The following is a 24,008-nucleotide window of genomic DNA, read 5'->3' as shown; positions in this document are numbered from 1 at the left end:
CATCCTCCTCTCCTGCAACCATCCTCCTCTCCTATCCCCATCCTCCTCTCCTTCCCCCATCCTCCTCTCCTGTCCCCATCCTCCTCTCCTGTCCTCATCCTCCTATCCTGTCCTCATCCTCCTCTCCTATCCCCATCCTCCTCTCCAGCCCCCATCCTCCTCTCCTGTCCCCATCCTCCTCTCCTGTCCCCATCCTCCTATCCTGTCCCCATCTTCCTCTCCTGTACTCATCCTCCTCTCCTATCCCCATCCTCTCCTATCCACATCCTACTCTCCTATCCCCATCCTCCTCTCCTGTCCCCATCTTCCTCTCCTGTCCTCAGCCTCCTCTCCTATCCCCATCCTTCTCTCCCGTCCCCATCCTCCTCTCCTGTCCCCATCTCCCTCTACTGTCCCCGTCTCCCTCTCTACTCCAGGCTCTATCTCGGGGCCAACTTCAATACAGGTAGACCAGAGAAGCCACACCCAGATTGGCAGATGAGTGGCAAACCTGATTAGAAGCACGTGCTGCTCATCGGTTGCTCATCTGTGTTCCCTACATATGCTGTTTTGACTGAAAATGTGTACCTACACGCTGAAGCAGGATGCAAAGCCGAGATGTCTGTGTACACTATCCCTGACGTGGGGAAAATCACACAAAAAAATACATTGAATGAAGTAAGCACTATGCAACATACTTTTGAGTGCAGACCCATTACACCTGTTATTTGTCTGAATTTGCAGGTTTTACAAACCAGCCAAGCTTCTGGGAGGGCGCAATGGTCCTCTTTTGATTACCCACAGGGGCCCTGGCCTGTCAGTCGTGACTCAGCAGATATTGGAGGAGGGAGAAGGCTGGGAGGAGGGGACAGGGAGGAGGCATGTCAACATACACCTTACTACGGCTCAGTTGGTGGAGCATGGTGCTTGCAACAGCAGAATTGTGGGTTCGATTCCTACTGGGGCCACCCATAAAATGTGTTTTTGCTTTGGATCAAAGAACCTGCTAAATGGCATATATTGTTATTATTATTATTATTATTATTATTATTATTATTATTACTACTTTACTGGGTCTGGGTGCTTTTCTATAGCACCTTTTTGAGCCAACGTGATCATCAACAACAGAGATAGAACATTTCTCCTTAAAAACGGCTCATAATTGGCAACGGAGTGTAAATGATTGGTTAGCGTTTGGACATGGGCTAAGGGGGCAGACACACGTAAACACACTGACGTGGTTGTGCCAGGCAGCAGAGACGGTAGCAGCTGCGTCCCCCTGAGAGTGTGTTGGGGGGGTAGTGTGTGTGTGTGTGTGTGTGTGTGTGTGTTCTCCCTCTGTTCATATCTGACACATGGACTGGAGCTAAAGCGCTGAGTCAGAGAGAAACACAAATAAACCGCTCACAGCAGTGTGGTTGTGTGGGTGTGTGCGTGTTTCGAACCCACTATCAGCCCTGCCATGTAAGCATTGCATGAATAATCATTCAGCCTGCGTTGGCCAACAGGGAATGGCAGTGGAATGGGGAAGAGGAGATAGTGAAGTGAGGGAGAGCCGAGGAGAGAATGACATAAAGGGTACTGAGATAGTGGAGGCACAGAAGAGTGAAGGCAAGGGAAGTATGAAAGATACAGTTGAAGTCGGAAGTTTACATACACCCTGGCCAAATACATTTAAACTCAGTTTTTCACAACTGCTGATATTTAATCTATACAACTGCTGATATTTAATCCTAGTAAACATTCCCTGTTTTAGGTCAGTTAGTATCACTTATCATTTATTTCAGCTTGTATTTCTTTCATCACATTCCCAGTGGGTGAGAAGTTTACATACACTCAATTAGTATTTGGTAGCATTGCCTTTAAATTGTTTAACTTGGGTCAAACGTTTCAGGTAGCCTTCCATATGTTTCCCACAATAAATTGGGTGAATTTTGGCCCATTCCTCCTGACAAAGCTGGTGTAACGGAGTCAGGTTTGTAGGCCCCCTTGCTCGCACACGCTTCTTCAGTTTTGCCCACAAATTTACTATGGGATTGAGGTCAGGACTTTGTGATGGCCACTCCAATACCTTGTTTTGTCCATTTGGAAGACCCATTTGCGACCAACCTTTAACTTTCTGACTGATGACTTGAGATGTTGCTTCAATATAGCCACATAATTGTCCTGCCTCATGATGCCATCTATTTTGTGAAGTGCACCAGTCCCTCCTGCAGCAAAGCACCCCAACAACATGATGCTGTCACCCCCATGCTTCATGGTTGGGATGGTGGTCTTCGGCTTGCAAGCCTCCCCCTTTTTCCTCCAAACATAACGATGGTCATTATGGCCAAACAATTCTATTTTTGCGACATGTTGAATTTTTTTAAAAGTCTCATGCTAGAAAAGGTTGAAGACTCCTGTCCTAGATATACTGTAGCAGAAAAATGACGCTACATGACATGGCCATCATCTATACCGGGTTAACCGTTTGTCATACTACACAAACGCACATACACACATACACACACACACTGTCATACTACACGAATGCACACACAAACACTAATATCTCTCCCTCCCACTAAGTGTAAAATCATCATCTCACTCACAAATCCCTCGACACCTATAGCGATCGCTCGGCTCCCACCTCATTTACGTCATTGATGTGAGGAAGGTGTGTGTGTGTGTGTGTGTGTGTGTGTGTGTGTGTGATGAAGCAGAGGCCTTTGAGGATCAGGTGAAAGACACAGTCATCTGCTTCCACATAGCTATTCATGCTTACCACTTGACTTCTACTCAGCAGTATAATCCTCACCAGCGGAAGGAATCAAAAATACAAGTAATTTCCCTGCCTTGGCTCAGCTCAAAGAAACTGACTAAAACTAGATATCTGTAATCAGTGAGATGACAAATCTTATATACACACAAATGGCTGAATTAGCCTAAAAGCCATGACACGCGTTGTGACTCTGTTGCTGTGGCGACGGCTGGCTGATCATTCGCTAGGAGCCGACTGGAACGTCGGACCGGACACAGGGGAACGTTACCATCCGGAACACACTGACAGCTCCACTCCACCTCGTTAAGCCAGGGAGCTCTGGGAACGCTGAGCGCCGCTCCAGGATTGATAATCCCAGATCGGGATTATTGGCTCTAGGAATGTACTGTTCAGTCCAATTGTCTCATGTCTCAGCTATACTGACTGGATAGATGGACAAGGAGATGCTGTACACCTAACACAAGCTGATCTGGCCTGCTTGGACTAATCTGCTCTTATATCCAGTCTATATATCTAGCCGATTTATCTTGTATATCTCTCTCCCTCTCTCCCTCTCTCCCCCTCTCTATCTCCCTCTCTCCCCCTCGCTCTCTCTCCCCCTCTCTCTCTCCCTCTCCCCCCCCTCCCCCTCTCTCTCTCCCTCTCCCCCCCCCTCTCTCTCTCTCTCTCTCTCTCTCTCTCTCTCTCTCTCTCTCCCCCTCTCTCTCTCTCTCTCTCTCTCGCTCTCTCTCTCCCCCTCTCTCTCCCCCTCTCTCTCTCTCCCTCTCTCTCTCTCTCTCGCTCTCTCTCTCCCCCTCTCTCTCCCCCTCTCTCTCTCTCCCTCTCTCTCCCTCTCCCACTCTCTCTCTCTCTCTCTCCCCCCGCTCTTTCTCTCTCCCTCTCTCTCTCTCTCTCTCTCCCCCTCTCTCTCACTCTCTCTCTCTCTCTTCCTATTTACACTCTTCTCATATATCATCCTTAGTGAACTGTCAACTTTCCCCCCTCCTCTCCACTCATCCTCTCCTCTCCTCTCCACTGATTCCCTCCTCTCCACTCATCCCCTCCCCTCCCCTCCCCTCCACTCCTCCATCCATCTTCCACTCCTCTGAGCCACACTAAAACCCTGTCTGTGATATGGGGCCAATATGTTACTCTAATAAGGCCTCTCCTCTAAAGCTCAGAGAGAAATTGGCCACATAATATTTCCCAAGCAAGCAGTGGGCACAGCAACACATTTGTCACCAACCTGCTCCCACATACACACAAACGCACACGCACACAGACTCACGCACAGACACACACACAAACACCAAACCCACAAATACACACTCCAAACACACACGCACTCTCTCTCTCTCTCACACACACACACACACACACACACACATTCTCACAGCCTGGGAGGAGGATACAGGCTGTTTGGATCTAAGGAGCTCTGAGGCTGAGCTAGGGGGCTGGCTGGCCATTAGAATGCAGAACTCCCAACAGGAGTGAGTAAACCAACAAGCTCTCACAGTCTCACTGCAGAATTAAACGTTCATCCATGTTCCCCAAACATAACATTTTAAAGTTCCTCCAAATTTGTCAGTGTTTTTGTTGCTCCTGCTGCTATATCATTCCATTTCTCCAAACATCACATTTCTAAGTTAGGGGTGAAGTTTAGGCACTCATTAAATAATGTACACGACTGTGATCGAACACACAACCTTTTGATCCAGAGTCATGGGATTACGACCATCCACCACCCCCAAAACCCAAGCCTACTTGATGGTAATAGCACTCACTGTTGCCCCTAGTGGATAGTTTTGAAAGCATTTCCCAACCTCCTCTGGACATGGATAGACGTCCATTTCAACATCAATATTGAATGACCTGGCTGGAAAAAATAGCTCCAACTGCTGTAAGACTAACACTGAGAGTGTGCATGCGTGCGTGCGTATGTCTGTGCATGTCTGTGTGTTTGCGGGTGTCTTCACCAGAAGAGATGAGACGACTAACAGAAGATCAGAGATCAGAAAAATGGCTGTTTAGCAGGAACCAACAATCTCACACCTGTGGAAACTGCGTCTCTGTGGCGTGTCTGAGCATAAACACAGCAGTGATGTGGGGATGTGAGTCTATGCCTCCATTGCTCCTGACTCAGTCGGATATCACACGCTAAGGCCGAGAGCAGCCTCCAGCCCAGCTATCACATCGCATACACACACATTCACACGCGCGCACAAAAACACACACCGTTATGAGTTGGGATGGCAGTGTTTGACTGCGTGCTCAACTCAACTGAATGACAGTCAACCAAGCCGATGCTAAACAACGATCACACTGGTCCGTGTTCAAAATGCCGTCTCCAAAGCAGCTACAGTAGCAGTGCCTTTCAGGTCAGCTAAGATCATCAGCCAACTGCATGTTTTAATGACAAGATACCGTTAGTAGAAAACTAGCAGTTCAAATAAACAGATATAGGCTAATTGTGAGTCGTTTAAGTGGGTTTGAATCTTGCGTCGGGGCGTTGGAGTAGGTTTGAACCTTGCATTAAGTCGTTTGAGTGGCTTTTCTCCCCTAAAACTGTCACGCAAGAAAGATCACGCTCTTGCTATATTTTCAGTATATAAATAATGTCGGATATTTGCTTCGGCTAATAGTAGATGTAGGCACCTGGGGCGATTGCAGTGGGCTGCTGCCAGAGTAGACAGACTGAGCTGGACGCAGACGGGTCAGAAATGAATACTTCATAATTAATATGGTCATTTTCTCTTCAGTCAGAGGCTCAACAAGCCTACCATTATTTGGGGTGAGGAAACCTTCCCCTCTCCAGAACCTTTGGATTGGTGCGCGTGTGAGCGCAGTTCAATGCACACAATAACACAACTATTGTGGACAGTCAGATTCATGTAATAGTTTGATGAAAACATGCACATCATTTGCAAGAACAATCTCCCTAAGAATCCGGTTTGCATGGACACACCTGAAATCCGGCTACCCCGATGGCAGAAAAACGGCGTCGAAAATAAACGTTCTACCACAGCGAACGTATTGTTTCGGGGGTCAGGTCATACAAAGTTAGTCTGTGAAAACCACTTCTAAGACGCTTACATTCAGTTGTTCCTAACACACTTCACGCGCGCTGAAGAGGCTCTACATCACCAGAACGCTACATCACCAGAACGCCGACGAGGGCGTGTACATGTCCTAATGATTCAAAAGATTGCTCAGAATGCTGGGTTTTCAAATCCACGCGTGCCTTCTTACAATTATGACCTCACACTGATTACGTGTGTGGGCATGTTCCTGTGCATTCCTCCTATGCACATACGCGTGCACGTGTGTCTGGGTGGGTGTTTGCCTCACAACGCCCTAGCTACGCCCAAAAGACAACCCTGTGAATCGAGATACAAGTGAGCAATTACAGTAAGAGCTAGAGTGGCAAGACACAGCTGCTTTGTGTTAGCCAAACGCACATTTATTAATGTAGGCTTATTCTGCCTCTAGGGAGGGAGATATCATTCACAGCAATCAGAGCAAGACCGAACTGTCATGAGGGCAAGGCAGAGAATCAAAATGGACTCCTGTCCCCCCACACTGTATTTCTTCTCACACGTTACTCAGTCACACAGACCAAACCTGATGTTACCACACGTGCTCCATTTTCTTCACATTCTCTATGGAAGGTACAGCGGGACTTTCCCCTCTCACCATAGGGCCCTAGGGTCAAAAGTAGTGCACTAGATAGGGAATGGTGTGCCATTTGGGACGCAGGCTTGGTCCTCTTATACTTGGGCGGGTCAAATGAAAAGACCTTCAACTTGTGCAACGTAAAACCGAGGGTACTACCCCCCTACCCCCTCTCCCCTCCAGTTCCCTTCTAGTGATCCCAGACTGAGGATGGAGGGTGGTGATACCATCAGGTCAGGATGTTGGGTATCTCTCCCCCAGGCAGCGTGGCAGCGTGGCACAGCTCCAGAGAACCGTGGAGCCACTGAGCCAGGGCACTGCAGACTCTCCTGGCTCCACTGAACAGCACAAAGAGACTTCCTTCGGTTTCAATCTCAACCTCAATGGGATACTATAGCGCACGCACACACACACACACACACGCACGCACACACACACACACACACACACACACACACACACACACACACACACACACACACACACACACACACACACACACACAGACAAGACAATCACACAACTCTAGAGGTTAAACTAAATGGGTGCAGAAACACAAACTCATTTGGGCACAAGGCACACACAGAAACGCACAAGCACGTTCACGCTCACACACACACAAACACACAGGTTGGAGCCCCAGCCAGTGGGAGACAGGCAGACAGCGTCCTGCTGTAACCTTGAGACTGTGTGGCTGTATCCTGTCTGTGAGTAATGATGAGGGAGGGACCTGTTGGCCGCTAGGAGAGAGCATCAGAGGAGCTCACTATGACACACACACTGCGTCTAGGGTGACCACATTTCGTCAAAACTTGTGAGGCTGTCCAATGCTCATTGCTCATTCGACATATTTGCTGCTACTTCATTCAATCCAGTTTCCAAAGTCTCCCTTCCTAACTGTTCTACCTTCCCCGAGACCAACCAGAAATGTTTCCTTGGCCAAATATTCCCAGATTTTCAGAAAACACATTGGTCTCCCATTTCACAAATTCATCGGAAATTCGGAGAGCTTCAATGCAGAGGGAAGGAGGGAAGGAGATTTTTGTGTGGTGGAGGTGGTGCTGCCCAAAACATGTATATAAGCTGTCCCACATAATCAGCTATTTTTCCCGCATTTGGGTATTTTAAATGTGGTCAGCCAGTCTGCCTCCCAAATGGCAACCTATTCCCTACATAGTGCACTACTTTTGACCAGAGGCCTATGGGCCATTTTTTAAGTACTGATTTTATACAACGGGTTAACAACATATTCAAATAATGATTTACATATTTTCATTAAACATGTTATTTTGAAGAATTTATATATACTATTTCATCCTTCCATAAGATATAGGCCCGACAGAAATCTAGGGTTGCTACCCAAGCCGGCTGGTCGTTCGTTCTATTAGTTCAGTTGCCAGAGCCGTGACCTAGTCGTTAAGTCTTTTTGTTATAAATCGATGGACGTGACACAGTCGTTCGTTCTAAATGTTTCCGTTACCATGACGGCTGGCAACATTCTTATCCCTTGCTCGCTAGCTAGCCAACTTCGGCTAACAGGGTCACATCAAACAGTGCAGCCAGAATAACAGAAAAGTTGCTGCCTTAATGTTTGTTTCAGCTGTTTTCAAGTGATTTTTTTTGTATACATCCACAAACAATGAGCTAATGATTCGCGATTTCGACTGGCATAGAACATTTGCTCTCTCGCCGGGACACTGTTCAGAGGAGCTAGCTAACTACACAGCTAACACAATCAATCAATTGATTGATCAATCAAATTGAAGCTGGAATGACAGCAAACTAGCTGCATTTCGTTTTTTTTATTGACATTTCTTTGTATATATCCAACAAAATGATGCTGATTCATGCTGCCTGCCTGTCTGTCTCGTCCCAACTCCTGACACGTTCATTACTATGGGACAGCTGGAAATCTAATTTCAATATAGAAACAATGTTACAAATGTCAGAGTGACAAACAATCGAGGTTAATACAAATCTCTGATGTTGAAAACCAAACGCCAGTATAAAAGAAATGGGAGATAATGTCTAGATGCTTTTTAAAGTGGAGATCAAGTTTATAAATTGCCTGGCTGGGCTAACGGAACAGTGGATCTCGCAGTCAGATGAAATAGTGAATAGGCATTTCAACATCATAATTTGTGGATTAGACACCGGCTGGAACGAGGTTTTAACCTATCAGCATCCAGGAATAGACCCACCCATTGTATAAAACAGAAAGAAATTGACTGGTTAAGTTAAGGGCTGAGGTTTGGATAGATAAATTATAATAACGAGTGCCTAGCAATGTATGCTCGCGGCGTGCTAGAATGTTATGGACGGGGATGGCGGATTGGTCTATGCCCGACCTCTGGCTGCCAGGCACTAGTTTTGAGTCTGTTTTGCTCCTAGTGGCCATTATTCACGTCATCTCCCGACGTTCTGGGAACCTGGATGAACGTCAATTTCTGACTCATAATAATGGCTGAAGCGGAATGAGTGAAATGGAATCCAAGTGTTTGATGCCATTCTATTTGCTCCATTCCGGACATTATTATGTGCCGTTCTCCCTTCAGCAGCCTCCTTTGATCTGGTGTGACTTCACTGGGGTCCTATACATCACTGTACAATATGTCAGATACTATAGGTGGGCCTCATTTTCAACTATACATTACACACACACACACACTATACATCACACACACACAAACACACACACACACACACACACCACACACACACACACACACACACACACACACACACACAAACATACACACTATAAATAACACACACACACTATACATCACACACACACACTATACATAACACACACACACAGAGAGAAACACTATACATCACACACACACACACACACACACTATACATCACACACACACACTATGCATCACACACACACACACAATACATCACACACACACACGCTATACATCACACACACAAACACACTATACATCACACACACACGCACACACTACATGTCACACATTGTGGATGTTACTAATGTTTAACTATACAGCACACACTGTATGTAAGCCTAACTTCTACCATAATGGACCCTATTCATCTTATACTGTGCCTTCTGTATAAGTTAAATCTATACAACATACAAGTGTGCCTCCCTTGTCCACTTTCATGTCAATGCCCTACTGACAAGGTCACCACATCCATCCTCAAAGCACTGTATCAAGACAAGACATCCTATCCGGTATGGTAGATATTATGTAATTACCATCTAGCTTTGCCTGCCTAATTAGGTATACAGATCTATCTATTTCCATCTAATCAACCTTCATTTGATAATGTATGTCAGAGAAATCCCATATGGTGCCCTGCAGGACACAGAGAAAAGAAAGAGGGAGAGGGGAAAGGAAAGGGGCGATATAGAGTGGTAGAGAGAGAGAGAGAGAGAGAGAGAGAGAGGGAGGGAGACAGAGAGGGGGGGGGGGCAAGAGAGAGAGAGAGAGGGAGAGAGAGAGCGACGGACACGGAGACAGAAGAGAATGGGGGGGAGATAGATAGGGGTAGACAGGAAGAGAAAATGAAAGACAGAGCGAGTGAGAGTAAGCTAAATAGATCGAGAGGGAGAAGGGCAGACGGGGAGAGACAGAGATAGCGGGAGACTCTCAGACAGTGCTTTGTCCTTGACATTCCTCTCCAGGCCCTGAACCTCCTGCAGACTGCAGACTGGAGACGTGTGAGTGATTTAACTAGGCCGCTCACTCCACCCCCTTTACAACTAACACACAGAGACGCAGGGGAAAGGCACAGAAACAAAATGAAATTGCGTGTGACTGTGGACAAAGCCCGAACAGGATCGACCTGTGGCCCAGTGATGGCTTGTGGGCAAAGATACAAGGGGACAGGCTCATTGTAATGGCTGGAATGGAATGTATTGAAAAGAAACCATGTGTTTGATACTGTTCCATTCATTCCATTACAATCAGCATGTCTTCCTATATCTTCGCCCACCAGCCACCACTGAGGTGGCCATAGCCCTGAAATCACCTCTGGCCTTTCTGTAGCCACTTGTTGTCTTATCACTTGTTGTAATATTGTTGTTGTAATATTCACATTTCACCTGTGGACGCAACCTAAATAAGCCACCGAAATGATAAACCAGGGTAAGCATTACGCTTTTACAAAGGGCGGAATTTGATGTGTTAATACACTGTGCGGTGCGCTGCGCTAAGACGGGAGCGTTGTACTGAATGATGATTTTTTACCACAGTAAGACACAGTAGAATCTAGATCATTTGAAAAATCACATGAATATTTCATGTATGCTTCTTACAGTATTCGTTTCAACCTCCCTCTCTTCCTCCATCCCTCATTCCCTCCCCCTCTCTTATTCATTCTGGGGACTATTAGAAATGAGGTATAGTACGAGTGGAAGATGAAGCATTTATGACCACCAACACCTCTTTCCAAAAAGGTTTCCAGATGTATTAAATAAACATGACAGTGGGATAATTCTTCGACATCAGGGAGTGGAGACAGTACCTTGGGAGGAAAATAGAATAGTTAGAGTGACGAGACAGGAGGGAGTACAGTGAGAGACTGTGACAGGAAGGGAGAGAGATAGAGAGAGAGAGAGGAGACATATGTCTGTGTGAGTTGTAAAAGGGAGATTGACTAGTGGCGGACTTTAAAGGAAAACTCCACCCAAAAACGATATTTTGGTATTTGTTTCAATAGTCCATTGTTGATATTGTCCTAAAATGTTTTGCGTGTCAATGATCAAGTTTTCATGATACACTACAAATACAAAATGTGGGCACGGCTTCAAATTAGTGGATTTGGCTATTTCAACCACACCCATTGCTGACAGGTATATAAAGTCGAGCACCCAGCCATGCAATCTACATAGACAAACATTAGCAGTAGAATGACCTTACTGAAGAGCTCAGTGACTTTCCGTTATAGGATGCTACCGTTCCAACAACTGTAAGCGCTGTTGTTGTGGAAACATCTAGGAGCAACTACAGCTCAGCCGCTAAGTGGTAGGCCACATAAACTCACAGAACGGCACCAAATGGTGAAGTGCGTAAAAATCGTCTGCCTTTGGAACGTCAGCACAAGAACTGTTCGTCGGGAGCTCCGTGAAATGGGTTTCCATGGCTCAGTAGCCGCACACAAGCCTAAGATCATTATACGGAATACCAAGGGTCGGCTGGAGTAGTGTAAAGCTTGCCGCCATTGGACTCTGGAGCAGTGGAAATGCGTTCTCTGAAGTGATGAATCCCGCGTCACCATCTGGCAGTCCGACGGATGAATCTAGGTTTGGCGAATGCCAGGAGAACACTACCTGCCCCAATGCATAGTGACAACTGTAAAGTTTGGTGGAGGAGGAATAATGGTCTGGGGCTGTTTTCATGGTTCGGGCTAGGCCCCTTAGTTCCAGTGAATGTAAATTGTAATGCTACAGCATACAATGACATTCTAGACGATCCTGTGTTTCCAACTTTGTGGCAATAGTTTGAGGAAGGCCCTTTCCTGTTTCAGCATGACAATGCCCCGTGCGCAAAGCGAGGTCCACACAGAAATGGTTTGTCGAGATCAGTGTGGAAGAACTTGACTGGCCTCCACGCCTTTGGGATGAATTGGAACGCTGACTGTGAGCCAGGCCTAATCACCAAACATCAGTGCCCGACCTCACTAGTGTTCTTGTGGCTGAGTGGAAGTCCCCACCGCAATATTCTAACATCTAGTGGAAAGCCTTCCCAGAAGAGTGGAGGCTGTTACAGCAGAAAAGGGGGGACCAACTCCATATTAAAGCCCATGATTATGGAATGAGATGTTCGACGAGCAGGTGTCCACATACTTTTGGTCATGTAGTGTATATAACTTTTAAAATACAGAAATACAGCCAGTATGATGCTGCGTTTTGTATCATATGGTGCAAAAAGCATCATACCGTCTGTATTTCTGTATTTTGAAAGTTTATATATCTTCAAAACTTGATTGCTGACAACAATGGACAATCAACAATGGACTACTGAAACAAATACCAAAAGATTTTCCTTTAATCCAAGTACACACTATCCAGTGTGCACTACGAAGTGTACACTATCAAGTAGCAGCATAGGGGGAGACGAGGGGAGAAAACATGTTGTGTTCTAACCTGGTTCTCCTCGTGAGTCACCCTCATCTGCTCCTTGAGGACGGAGGTGCGCGCCGCCTCCTCCTTGCGTATCATCCTCTCCTTCTTCAGCTCGGGGCTCCAGAAGCTCTTGATGCTGTTGGTGGACGAGCCCAGCTTGCTGTCCTTCAGGTCCAGCTCTCTCCTCAGCAGGTCGTTCTCCCGCTGCATGTCCCGGAGTGTGGCCTGCATCTCCAGGAGTTCCCCCCCACTGCCTCGCACAGCCTGCCGCAACAGGGCTGACGGCACCCCCTGAGGGTGGTGGTGGTGGTGCTGCAGCATGGACAGGGAGCCCAGGTCGCTGTAGGACAGCAGGTCAGCGTGGTGGCCCAGCCCCACCGAGGCGATGTTGGGGCTGCTGCCCATGGCCGTGACGCGGCCCCCGTACATGGCCCGGTTGGAGGCTCGCCCCAGCGTCATGGTGCCCTTAGGGTAGGTAGCGGTTGAGCCCACTCCCTCGTGGTCGCTTAGGTACATGGGCCCGGACGTGGCGTAGGCAGCGTTCAGTGACTGGATGTTCTCCATGGAGAGCGTCTTACCCCCTCCACCGCCCCCGCCCCCACTGTTGGCCCTCCGGTGGCCCAGCCTGGGGGACCTAGGCAGGCGCGGGGACCGTGCAGGGCTGCTCTCGATGTGGCCGACCGCTCTGGCGCTGCCGTACATGTCCTGGGTGTGGGAGGTGTGGCCTGGGCCGGCCGGACGCTTGCCACGGAGTCCTTACCAGGGGCACGCTGCGACGATCACAGTGCACCCTCACTCTGTAACACACATGGGCGGCTCACTGCATGCCTGTGTGGGTGAAGGACCTCGACATCGACAGATCTGGGGAAAGAGCAATTTGTCATAATAATGACAAGAAATATGCTGCATATTTTATCTGTCAAGAACACACAGCATACTCTCTCTCTCTTGCTTTCTCTCTCTCTTTCTTTCTCTCTCTCTCTCTCTCTCTCTCTCTCTCTCTCTCTCTCTCACACGCACACACACACTCCACCCACACACACACATCCCACACTCCTTCTACAGCATTTGGTAGGTGTAGTGTCATAAGAAGCAGCTCCTCTCCTCCTGTTCACATTGAGAGCTGGGTGAGTGAGTCACACCAGCCTGTGGCTCTGTGGGCTTCTTTTGCAGGGAGGGATTCCAATTCTAAGTGAACCCACTGGGAATCGCAGCATCACCCTGGCTTCCCCCGGCCCAGGCACTCATCCCAGTCCTATTAGTGCTGACCCCATCAGGAAGCAGAGAACACCTACCTCACTGTGCATAGTATTTAGTACATCTAGTATAGCAACCACAATATCACATATACTCTATGCATAGAACCAAGTATCATGCCCATCTGGCATGCCAAGGCAAATGCTCAAAGTATTTGAAGAGATTTCAAATGCAGTACTATTAAATCCCAGGATTGCTCTATATCAATACACTAATACAAACACTATATTCATATATAATACATGTCAATAAGCAGGAACCTCAAGAATACATCCCCCAGAGTTCAGCTGTGCATGCTTCCATTTCCTCTTCTGGAGCACTTAGCCACATGTAATCACACAATCACTCCTATCATTCCACACACCAGGGTCATATTCACTAGACCCCAATATGAAGCAAATGGACTGAAACAGGGAGGGACTACCTTGATCTTGTCCAATAAGAAACACTCATTTTCATTTTCCGTTTCAAAACGCTTTGCTACATTTTGCACTAATGAATATGACCCAGGGGGAGGCAGAAAGTATACTGTACATACAAATGGAACTTATGCTGTTGTATTGACTCCTTATCATCAAAGAGCAGAACAACTGTATTTTCATTGTTCAACTATAGACCTACATCATACAGGTGTGCCTTAGGGGCGGCAGGGTAGCCTAGTGGTTAGAGCGTTGGATTAGTAACCGGAAGGTTGCAAGTTCATATCCCTGAGCTGACAAGGTACAAATCTGTCAATCTGCCCCTGAACAGGCAGTTAACCTACTGTTCCTAGGCCATCATTGAAAATAAGAATTTGTTCTTAACTGACTTGCCTAGTTAAATAAAGGTAAATAAAATAAATAAATATAGCATCCACCTCTTATGTTATAGCTACATTTATGTGTATTGCAAATCATTTGTATTTCCCATCCATGAAACCGTACAGAGCAGTGTGTGTATAATACTTATTGTGTAGGCTACTGCTAAAGTTGGCCAGATTGTGTTGCCCAGTAGGAGTCAACTGCCTGTGGAGTCACTAAACACCAGAGACTTTAAAATGGCAGTCACGTTTCTGGCCATCGCATACATGTATGTACATTGCCTTCGGAAAGTATTCAGACCCCTTGACTTTTTCAAAAATGTTGTTACATTACACCCTTATTCTAAAATGTATTAAATAAAAGAAAATCCTCGGCAATCTACACACAATACCCCATAATGACAAAGTGAAAACAGTTTTTATTTTTATTTTGCAAATGTATAAAAAATAAAAACAGAAATACCCAATGTACGTGAGTATTTTGCTATGAGACTCAATAATTGAGCTCAGGTGCGTCCTGTTTCAGGACAGGTGCTGTCCATTGATCATCCTTGAGATGTTTCTACAACTTGATTGGAGTCCACCAGTGGTAAATTCAATTTATTGGACATGATTTGGAAAGGCACTGTCTATATAAGGTCCCACAGTTGACAGTGCATGTCAGAGCAAAAACCAAGCCATGAGGTCGAAGGAATCGTCCGTAGAGCTCCGAGACAGGATTGTGTCGAGGCACAGATCTGGGGACGGGTACCAAAAAATGTATGCAGCATTGAATGTCCCCAAGAACATAGTAGCCTCCATCATTCTTAAATGGAAGAAGTTTGGAACCACCAAGACTCTTCCTAGAGCTGGCCGCCCAGGCAAATTGAGCAATCAGGGGAGAAGGGCCTTGGTCAGGGAGGTGACCAAGAACCCAATGGTCACTCTGACATAGCTCTAGAGTTCCTCTGTGGAGATGCGAGAAACTTCCAGAAGGACAACCATCTCTGCAGCATTCCATCAATCAGGACTTTATGGTAGATTGGCCAGTCGGAAGCCACTCCTCAGTAAAAGGCACATGACAGCCTGCTTGGAGTTTGCCAAAAGGCACCTAAAGACTCTCAGACCATGAGAAACAAGATTTTCTGGTCAGATGAAACCAAGATTAAATTATCTTGCCTGAATGTCAAGCGTCACGTCTGGAGGATACCTGGCACCATCCCTACGATGAAGCATGGTGATGGCAGCATCATGCTGTGGGGATGTTTTTTAGCGGCAGGGACTGGGAGACTAGTCAGGATCAAGGCAAAGATGAACGGAGCAAAGTACAGAGAGATCCTTGATGAATACCTGCTCCAGAGCACTCATAACCTCAGACTGGGACAAAGGTTTACCTTCTAACAGTACAACGACCCTAAGCACACAGCCAAGACAACACAGGAGTGGCTTCAGGACAAGTCTCTGAATGTCATTGAGTGGCCCAGCAAGAGCCTGGACTTCAACCCAATTGAACATCTCTGGAGAGACCTGAAAATAGCTGTGCAGCAACGCTCCCCATCCAACCAAACAGAGCTTTAGAGGATCTGCAGAAAATAATGGGCGAAACTCCCCAAATACAGGTCTGCCAAGCTTGTAGCTTTATACCCAAGAAGACTTGATGCTGTAATCGCTGCCAACGGTGCTTCAAAGTACTGAATGAAAAGGTCTGAATACTTATGGGAATGTGATATTTACATTTGCAAAAATGTATAAAAAACGTTTTTTTGCTTTGTCATTATGGAGTATTGTGTGAAGATTCATGAGGAAAAAAACAATTTAATACATTTTAGAATGAGGCTGTAATGTAACAAAATGTGGAAAAAGTCAAGGGGTCTGAATACATTCTTTTTTCTTTTCATTTTTACCAGGGCATATATGGCCCATAGGGAATAGCTGCCCTTTGGGATAAAACCCCAGTGTTATCAGAGGAGGACTCAAGAGGGTACAGCAGGATACAGGATGGTACTGGATAGTACGGGAGGGTTCTTTTGAAAAAAAAACTAATGATGAACGTCTGTTTTTAAACGGATAGTGGTGGTGCAGCGTGTCTTTGGGGATAGCTGGGCTGTATTCTTCCTTCCTTCCGGGCCACCCTTGCATCGTCTTCTCAGAAGACACGGTTTCCATAGAGACTGCAGTGTCTGGGCTCACAGAGATAAAGCACCTGGTTTTGGCAGTCCTCTTACATCACTGTAACTTAAGTTTCAAAAGGGGAGAAAAAAAATGTATTCCTATGAATTCCGGTGCGGGTGGATAGAGGAAGTTAAAAGGAAAAGTGATGAGTGACTGACAACAGATGGTCTGCTCATCGGTGCCACACACTCTTGTCTCCATGCCAGGGCCAGGGTGAGGGTGAGGGTGGGGACAAGATGGCCACTAGCTTTTTGGAGCCATTATCCGCATGTCCTACAGCCAGACCTGACTTTGCCTATAGAACTGTGCCACCTCTCCCTTTCAGAATCAACGATGTGACATGGCTGAATGGCTGTCTTATGAACTCACACAATACCTGACTTTGCCAATATCTTTACAGGAACACTCCACCATTCAGAGTCAGATAGCTTTGTGATATGACAACCCACCAGTCTATAAAGGGTATTTGAGGTAAGGAAAGCATTTTGTAGCCAATTACAATGACCATGGGAGTTGGCAAGATGGCATAAACAGATCTGGGACCAGGCTAAGCATTTTTGGGACAAGAAAGAAATGCTGAAGAAATACCTGCGAGAAAACACTTCAACAGAAGCAATTACAATGATACAATGACAGGCGAGAGCAGACAGGGAGTTCAGTAATAACTATAATTTCAGTTTGTTGCAACAAAAAACTTTAAAATGGGACAGGAGTGTTACAAATACAAAATGGCAGAAGTGAATGAAAAAAAATCCGCTGGAAGGGATGTAATATGTCAGCCTACATTAGCTGAAAGAAGTGGAGCGGGTGTAACATTAGCCAAACAAGTTGCTTTTTCAGTAGCCAGTCCCTCTGAGAGACTGTAGCTCATTAAACTCAAACGAATTATACAACACACATACTGTATCAGGAAGTTCTGCAATTATTATCTTCAATTGGTTGGCAATGGCTGCAGTGTTTGTGAAGTCTGGAGTGAAAATGTTGGGAAAAGCGGCAAGGACTGCATGTGGCCGGCTGAGTTTAGACCCCGGGTCTCCTGGGCCCAACAAGACTTTTCAATCCCGCTGAGCTAAAGCCAACACTCTTAGAAGTGAATGAGCCTGGAAGAACCTTTTGCGAATTGGTAAATTGTCACTCAGGGGGGAACCTATTCTGGTCACAAAGGTTCCTCGAGGAACCCCTGTGCCATGATGCATATATTTTCGCAAAAATGTCACAGATTGACGTTTATATGCTGATACTGGGCTGCCTATGTAAAGGTTCAAACAGGAACCTTTTTGTGATGGGGAAAAAAGTTAAATATTTACCTTTTTAATAAAATATTGCAGCAGCAGCAGCCTATCAGAAGATTAGAGGCACGGCTTTCAGATAGTTATTTTTGCCTACTGGTAAGAATAAATGTCATTTCTGTTTATCATATAAAGTTGAAAGTTTGTACAATACAAATGTCTATTTTCCTTGAATGTTTATGCATTTTTCATAATCCAATATTAACATTGCTGACTACATATAGAGCATTGACAGTCATCCAAATGCAATAACTTCTTTATATAGTAATAAAGTGGTAACAAATCCAACATTGGGATTTGCATAGGCTCTTGAGGAACTCATACATGTCTGTAAGCCTCATTGATGCTACAAAAACATTAGTGTTCAACCTTAACATGAGATGACAATACAACAGAAAAGATTAACAGGAAGGAATTCACTCTCACGGGTGGCCAAACATAATTATGTGAATGACACGCCCTTACTAAGCAACGCCCCCATTCTTCTCATCTGAACCACTGAGTCATATCTTATGCTGTGTTTACAACCAAGTGGGAAGGTGGCAATTTTCAGTTGTGAAGTAGTAAATACAATTTGGATGCATTCACGTGCTTTGAACTTGATGACGTACAACGATTGGCTAATAGAAAACAAGCTGTGTCAACCATAAACTAAAAGTACAGCTATCATGCTTGTAAACAAATTCTAATGTTAAAAAAAACTGTATAATAGATTGCTTGCCGAAAATTCTGTTTTCGAGGTAATTTCCTTTTTAGGTGATGTCAAAGGTTTCCCACTAGTGATTACCAGTTGGAGGGGCGTTCAAGTGGATGTTTCCCAGTCGTTTGTGGTAAATACCACATTCCCACTTGGTTATGAATGCAGGGTTAATAATCCAGCATCAATAACCTAACATCAACCACCCAACCTGGCTCTTTTTAAAGAAAACAACCCAACTAAGTGAAACAATGCCTGCAACCCAGATAGGTCATCCAAACAACCAATCCAAACAACCAAGAGTGTAGGCTAGGATGAAAATACTGTAGCTAACTGGTGACCTAAGACAACTCCAAATAAATATCATCATAAACAAACATCATTACCATCACAACAAACTTTTTGGAAGTAAAACAGGAGGCTACAGTCATATAATACAATTGGCATGACAGACAATGTTGTATTATTCAACATTGCAATTCAAATAGTATTCAAATAGGAATGGGATATTGTTTACAAGTTGCTAGCTATCGCATAAAGCCATCACCAAAAGCCACATTTTTCCATTTTCTTCTGAGTCTGGCAGCACAACAAATCCAATGATGAAATAATGTTATATATGGATTTATTTATAGTGCTTTGCATGTGCCAGCAAAAAGGTTCCTCCAGGAAACATTGAAAACATGAAAGGTTCCTCCAAGAACCCCTCAACTAACCAATGGTGCAAAAATTAACCCATTGACTGCAATGGTTCCTTGAGAATCTCCAGGGTTCCTCGAATGACACCAAATTCTAAGAGTCTAGGCTTTCTGTCTGTGAAGCCACACCAACACAGTGATGGACTGGGACCATAAATTGGCTCTGTAACACACTGGCCCATTTTTTCCCTTGAGGCCCCCATTATTAGCAAGATAATTATCATTTTGCGAAACAACAAAAAAGTTAGACCCACCCAGCTGGCAAAAACAAAATGGACCAGCCCATCTGGCTTTTTCAAGAAATGCTGGATGGCCGGTCTGCCCCTTGGTGCAAACATCCTCTCTCATGTATTGCTGTCCAGGGCTGTGGTGCTGAATCGCCCAAACATAGCGCTGAATCCACCAATTGCCGTGCTGTCCATGGTGCTGAATTAAGACTCAATCAACACATTGCATAGTAGCCTACCGTAGTAACTGCCGTCCCCGCGCTTATATACATTGTGTGGATGAAGGGCGGGTCGGTTGAATAAAGACATAACACCCTGGGTTTATAACCGCGGATATCGACGGTGTCAAATAGGCCTATGGCACGTTAAGAGAACTGTAGCCTACTGTTCAGATGGGTTAAATGGAAACTAAAATCTGGACACTGACTCTAGGTCTATACCCTCTCACATAGCCTTAACATTAACTCTTGCAAAAAATAAGCATTTCTTGCAGTAAAATGATACTCGGGAACAAGAGTGGAGAAATATGATATATTTCAGCATCTTGAGAGAATGCGACTGCGCAGTTCAATACCGGCTGATAGTATTTCAACCACATAAAATATCGCGGGAAGTATGGGTGCTGCATCACCCACTGAAAAATCAGAATACAGAATACTTTTTTATTCTTAATTTTTTTTCTTCACAAAACTAGTGCACTGGGCCTTTAATATTGCTCTATTTGCGGACCGATATAGATGTCTACAGCGGGGACAATAACTTTTTCCCACCACTCCACAAAATCCATACTTCAATTGTCTCGAGGCTTAAAAATCCTTCTTTAACTTGTCTCCACCCCTTCATCTACACTGATTGAAGTTAATTTAACAAGTGACATTAATAAAGGATCCTAGCATTCCCCTGCACACTCCTGGTCAGTTTATGTCATAGAAAGAGCAGGTGTTCCTAATGTTTTGTAGGCCTATATGATCAGTGTGTAGTGCGGATGGGTTATTTACAATTGCGGGCAGGTGTTGGTGAAAAAAACAGCTGATCTGCGCACCACTAGCCTACTGGTATTTGTATATTTACACTTTTTTGGGGTTCAATCAACCTGCCCAACGATGATAATATTGTTGGACTAGTAAATGCACGTGGGATAAATAAATATGGGGTAGATAAGCGTAACCTGCTGTGATTGCGAGGGGCAACATAACTATTAGATGGGCCTAGTGGCATGGACATTTTCGCGCAGATAGGCCTTACAGATGCTCTGAAAGCATGACTTTCACCCTTTCTGTGCCAATTAATAGCGCTTTAGGTTCTGGTGCTGGCTGCATTTCTATAAGGCCATGTCATTTCCCTTTAATCAACCAAATGCAACCTTTAAGTCCATCCCTTAGAAACCCTTTATTAGGCCTATAGTGTCCTTTATCTTTGCCATCTTGTTGGAATCGAAATACACAAAAGATCATAGCAGTGTCTCTCTAAATGTCATTAGAAATCAATAATTATACACATCAATTATACACATCAATGTGGCATCATCATTGCAGTCACAAATGGTCCATCTTTTATACATCAATACAGTGTCGTGGGCTAGAGTGCGAAAACAAACTTGTGCACGCACACCTGAACATAATTTCAAATTCACTCCACATCCGCACAACTCTTGCGGCAAAAGGTCAGCTGCATAGGCTAGTGTGCAGAATGGTCATGAAGGAAATCCTATCTGAGCGGAGGCAGGGACATGTTTGGAGATCAATCATTCCAATGAGACAGTGCAGCAGGTTGTCACTTGACCATAATAACACGGGGGAAATGATGCATATGGTCTACTTAAGTAGAAAATACTGAATGACCATCAACAAGCCCTGCTGCTGACAAGACACCCCACAATTAAAATCCCTCCCCTTGCCTTTCATGATTGGTTGAGAGGATCAGATAGTACAAACATGCTTTTCCGAGTGGCTGTCGCCTCTGTCAGTTAGCCAAAATGAAACGTCAATTTCCGAAGGGGGTTTCGTTCGTTTGAAGGGGACACATGTAGCTGAGGGTTTTTCGGGTTCTTCTCAATCGATTATTGAAATTATTGGAACATAACACGCTAATGTTTAGTAGCCGAATAGCCTCAATTATTTATAAATATGATCCTGGTGTCGATATTGCATAATATTTCTTATTCATAATGACAGCATCTCCGAAAATGTTCCTCTTGAATTCCCCTAATAAGGAAATATATTACATAATGTAAGCCTGAGGCATTACAGACGTTTCTTATGTCGAATTGTTACTGCCCTTGATGTCTCGTGTTTCATGGGAATACATCATTCTTCTCCAATGCAATGTGAGAATCTATGACAGCTGGCCACTATAGATAACGTCACATACATTCCATAGGATTAGGCGCTTTTAGGATGAAATACGACTCTAAAGCCCTAGAAATATTTTATATTGAAAATTAAATAGAGATATGTAATTCGTTTCAGCTTTCCTTGATATCAATTCTACTTGAAATGAACTCACAAACCAATTCGATTTTCAACCGAATCGAATGACTGAAATATACAAGATAAAAACACATATTGACTTCTACAAATTAGCTTACAGTATGTTTTTCCCATGCATTCATCTACTATGCAATCCAACGAATGAATTGGGAGTGATATTTTACGCACAGATGCATTCCCTCAATCCGTCTAATCGAAAGAGAACCGTCAACCCCATAATATCGAAAACACTTCACTATTTCGGGCATGTGGGGATTCGGTGCCGTTCTCTATCATACGTATTTGCGTTGATCTTGAATGAATCAAAATAGAAATGTACCTTTTTCTACCATTAGTTCCTCTCCATCACCATCCAGAGACAGTGGCGTCTTCCAGCCTCCATTCACACCGGTCTCAGCATCCTGCACTGTCATTGGGTAGCGGACACGCGATTTCTCCCCCTACCCGCAAGGGAGCTGCACAGTCTGATTGTTAAAGGGACAGCCAAGAGAGTCTCGAGCAGAATGGATGGACTCAATCATAGAAACGTGACTTTAAGTGTGGAATCACAACATCGAAATCTCACAATTCAACTCACAAACTCAGACTTCCATCCTTATCCTCCTAGCTCTTTGTGGTCACAGTCCTCACGTTTGTATGGATGGTGAAGGTTTCAGGAGTTTCAGCATTGAAAATCCAGTCTAATTTCAGGTTTAATTGGTTGAAGTATTAGGTATCTGAGAGGTGGAAAATGTGACAAAATCTGAACCCACTCCGAACCAACACCCCTCATGATTACATTTACATTTCATTTTAGTCATTTAGCAGAAGCTCTTATTTATAGCAACTTACAGTTAGTGCATAAAGGTAGCTATAGTTAAGACAACCACATTTCACAGTCTTAGTAAGTCATCCTCTAGTCTAATTTCACAGCCGCTGTGCCATCATCTACCATTAAGCACCATCATTAACTGTGTTCAACCAGAGATTGCAATTCATCAAGGCATGCCATCCCCTATAACTCTTGTCATTTGTGTGCTTAATTATATGACCTTTTCTAAATGTCACAGATGCAGAATAGTCTGTGGTGATTGGCTGAAGGATCTCAGGCCCATTTTATTCTAAGCTCCTGCATTGTGAGTGCTCTGATTGGCTTGGCTGCCTTTTGCATTCTAAATGAAACCCTATTCCCAATACAATACAATACAATATATACAGTGCCTTGCGAAAGTATTCGGCCCCCTTGAACTTTGCGACCTTTTGCCACATTTCCGGCTTCAAACATAAATATATAAAACTGTATTTTTTTTGTGAAGAATCAGCAACAAGTGGGACACAATCATGAAGTGGAACGACATTTATTGGATATTTCAAACTTTTTTAACAAATCAAAAACGGAAAAATTGGGCGTGCAAAATTATTCAGCCCCTTTACTTTCAGTGCAGCAAACTCTCTCCAGAAGTTCAGTGAGGATCTCTGAATGATCCAATGTTGACCTAAATGACTAATGATGATAAATACAATCCACCTGTGTGTAATCAAGTCTCCGTATAAATGCACCTGCACTGTGATAGTCTCAGAGGTCCGTCAAAAGCGCAGAGAGCATCATGAAGAACAAGGAACACACCAGGCAGGTCCGAGATACTGTTGTGAAGAAGTTTAAAGCCGGATTTGGATACAAAAAGATTTCCCAAGCTTTAAACATCCCAAGGAGCACTGTGCAAGCAATAATATTGAAATGGAAGGAGTATCAGACCACTGCAAATCTACCAAGACCTGGCCGTCCCTCTAAACTTTCAGCTCATACAAGGAAAAGACTGATCAGAGATGCAGCCAAGAGGCCCATGATCACTCTGGATGAACTGCAGAGATCTACAGCTGAGGTGGGAGACTCTGTCCATAGGACAACAATCAGTCATATATTGCAC

The 24,008-nt window shown here is 44.8% G+C and overlaps 1 protein-coding gene across 5 annotated transcripts in view; it reads right to left on the bottom strand.

Annotated features, from left to right (window-relative positions):
- The window catches only part of erc2 (ELKS/RAB6-interacting/CAST family member 2), a 71,433-nt gene extending 48,852 nt beyond the window's left edge, over window positions 1-22,581 (bottom strand). For 2 of the 5 annotated variants that reach the window (XM_036950016.1, XM_036950018.1), the window contains exons 1-2: window positions 22,421-22,581; window positions 12,516-13,355 (exon numbers count right to left, since the gene is read on the bottom strand). In XM_036950016.1, the coding sequence (XP_036805911.1) occupies window positions 12,516-13,196 (681 nt within the window). In that variant the 5' untranslated portion in view covers window positions 13,197-13,355; window positions 22,421-22,581. The remainder of the gene's footprint in view (window positions 1-12,515; window positions 13,356-22,420) is intronic. The other 3 variants (XM_036950014.1, XM_036950015.1, XM_036950017.1) reach the window with 2 other exon arrangements.
- Window positions 22,582-24,008: the final 1,427 nt, after the last annotated feature.

Source organism: Oncorhynchus mykiss, chromosome 17 (genome assembly GCF_013265735.2).
Source record: "Oncorhynchus mykiss isolate Arlee chromosome 17, USDA_OmykA_1.1, whole genome shotgun sequence".
NCBI lineage: Eukaryota > Metazoa > Chordata > Actinopteri > Salmoniformes > Salmonidae > Oncorhynchus > Oncorhynchus mykiss.
Note: the sequence above shows the minus strand (reverse complement) of the source record. Positions and strands in the feature narration are given on the sequence as shown.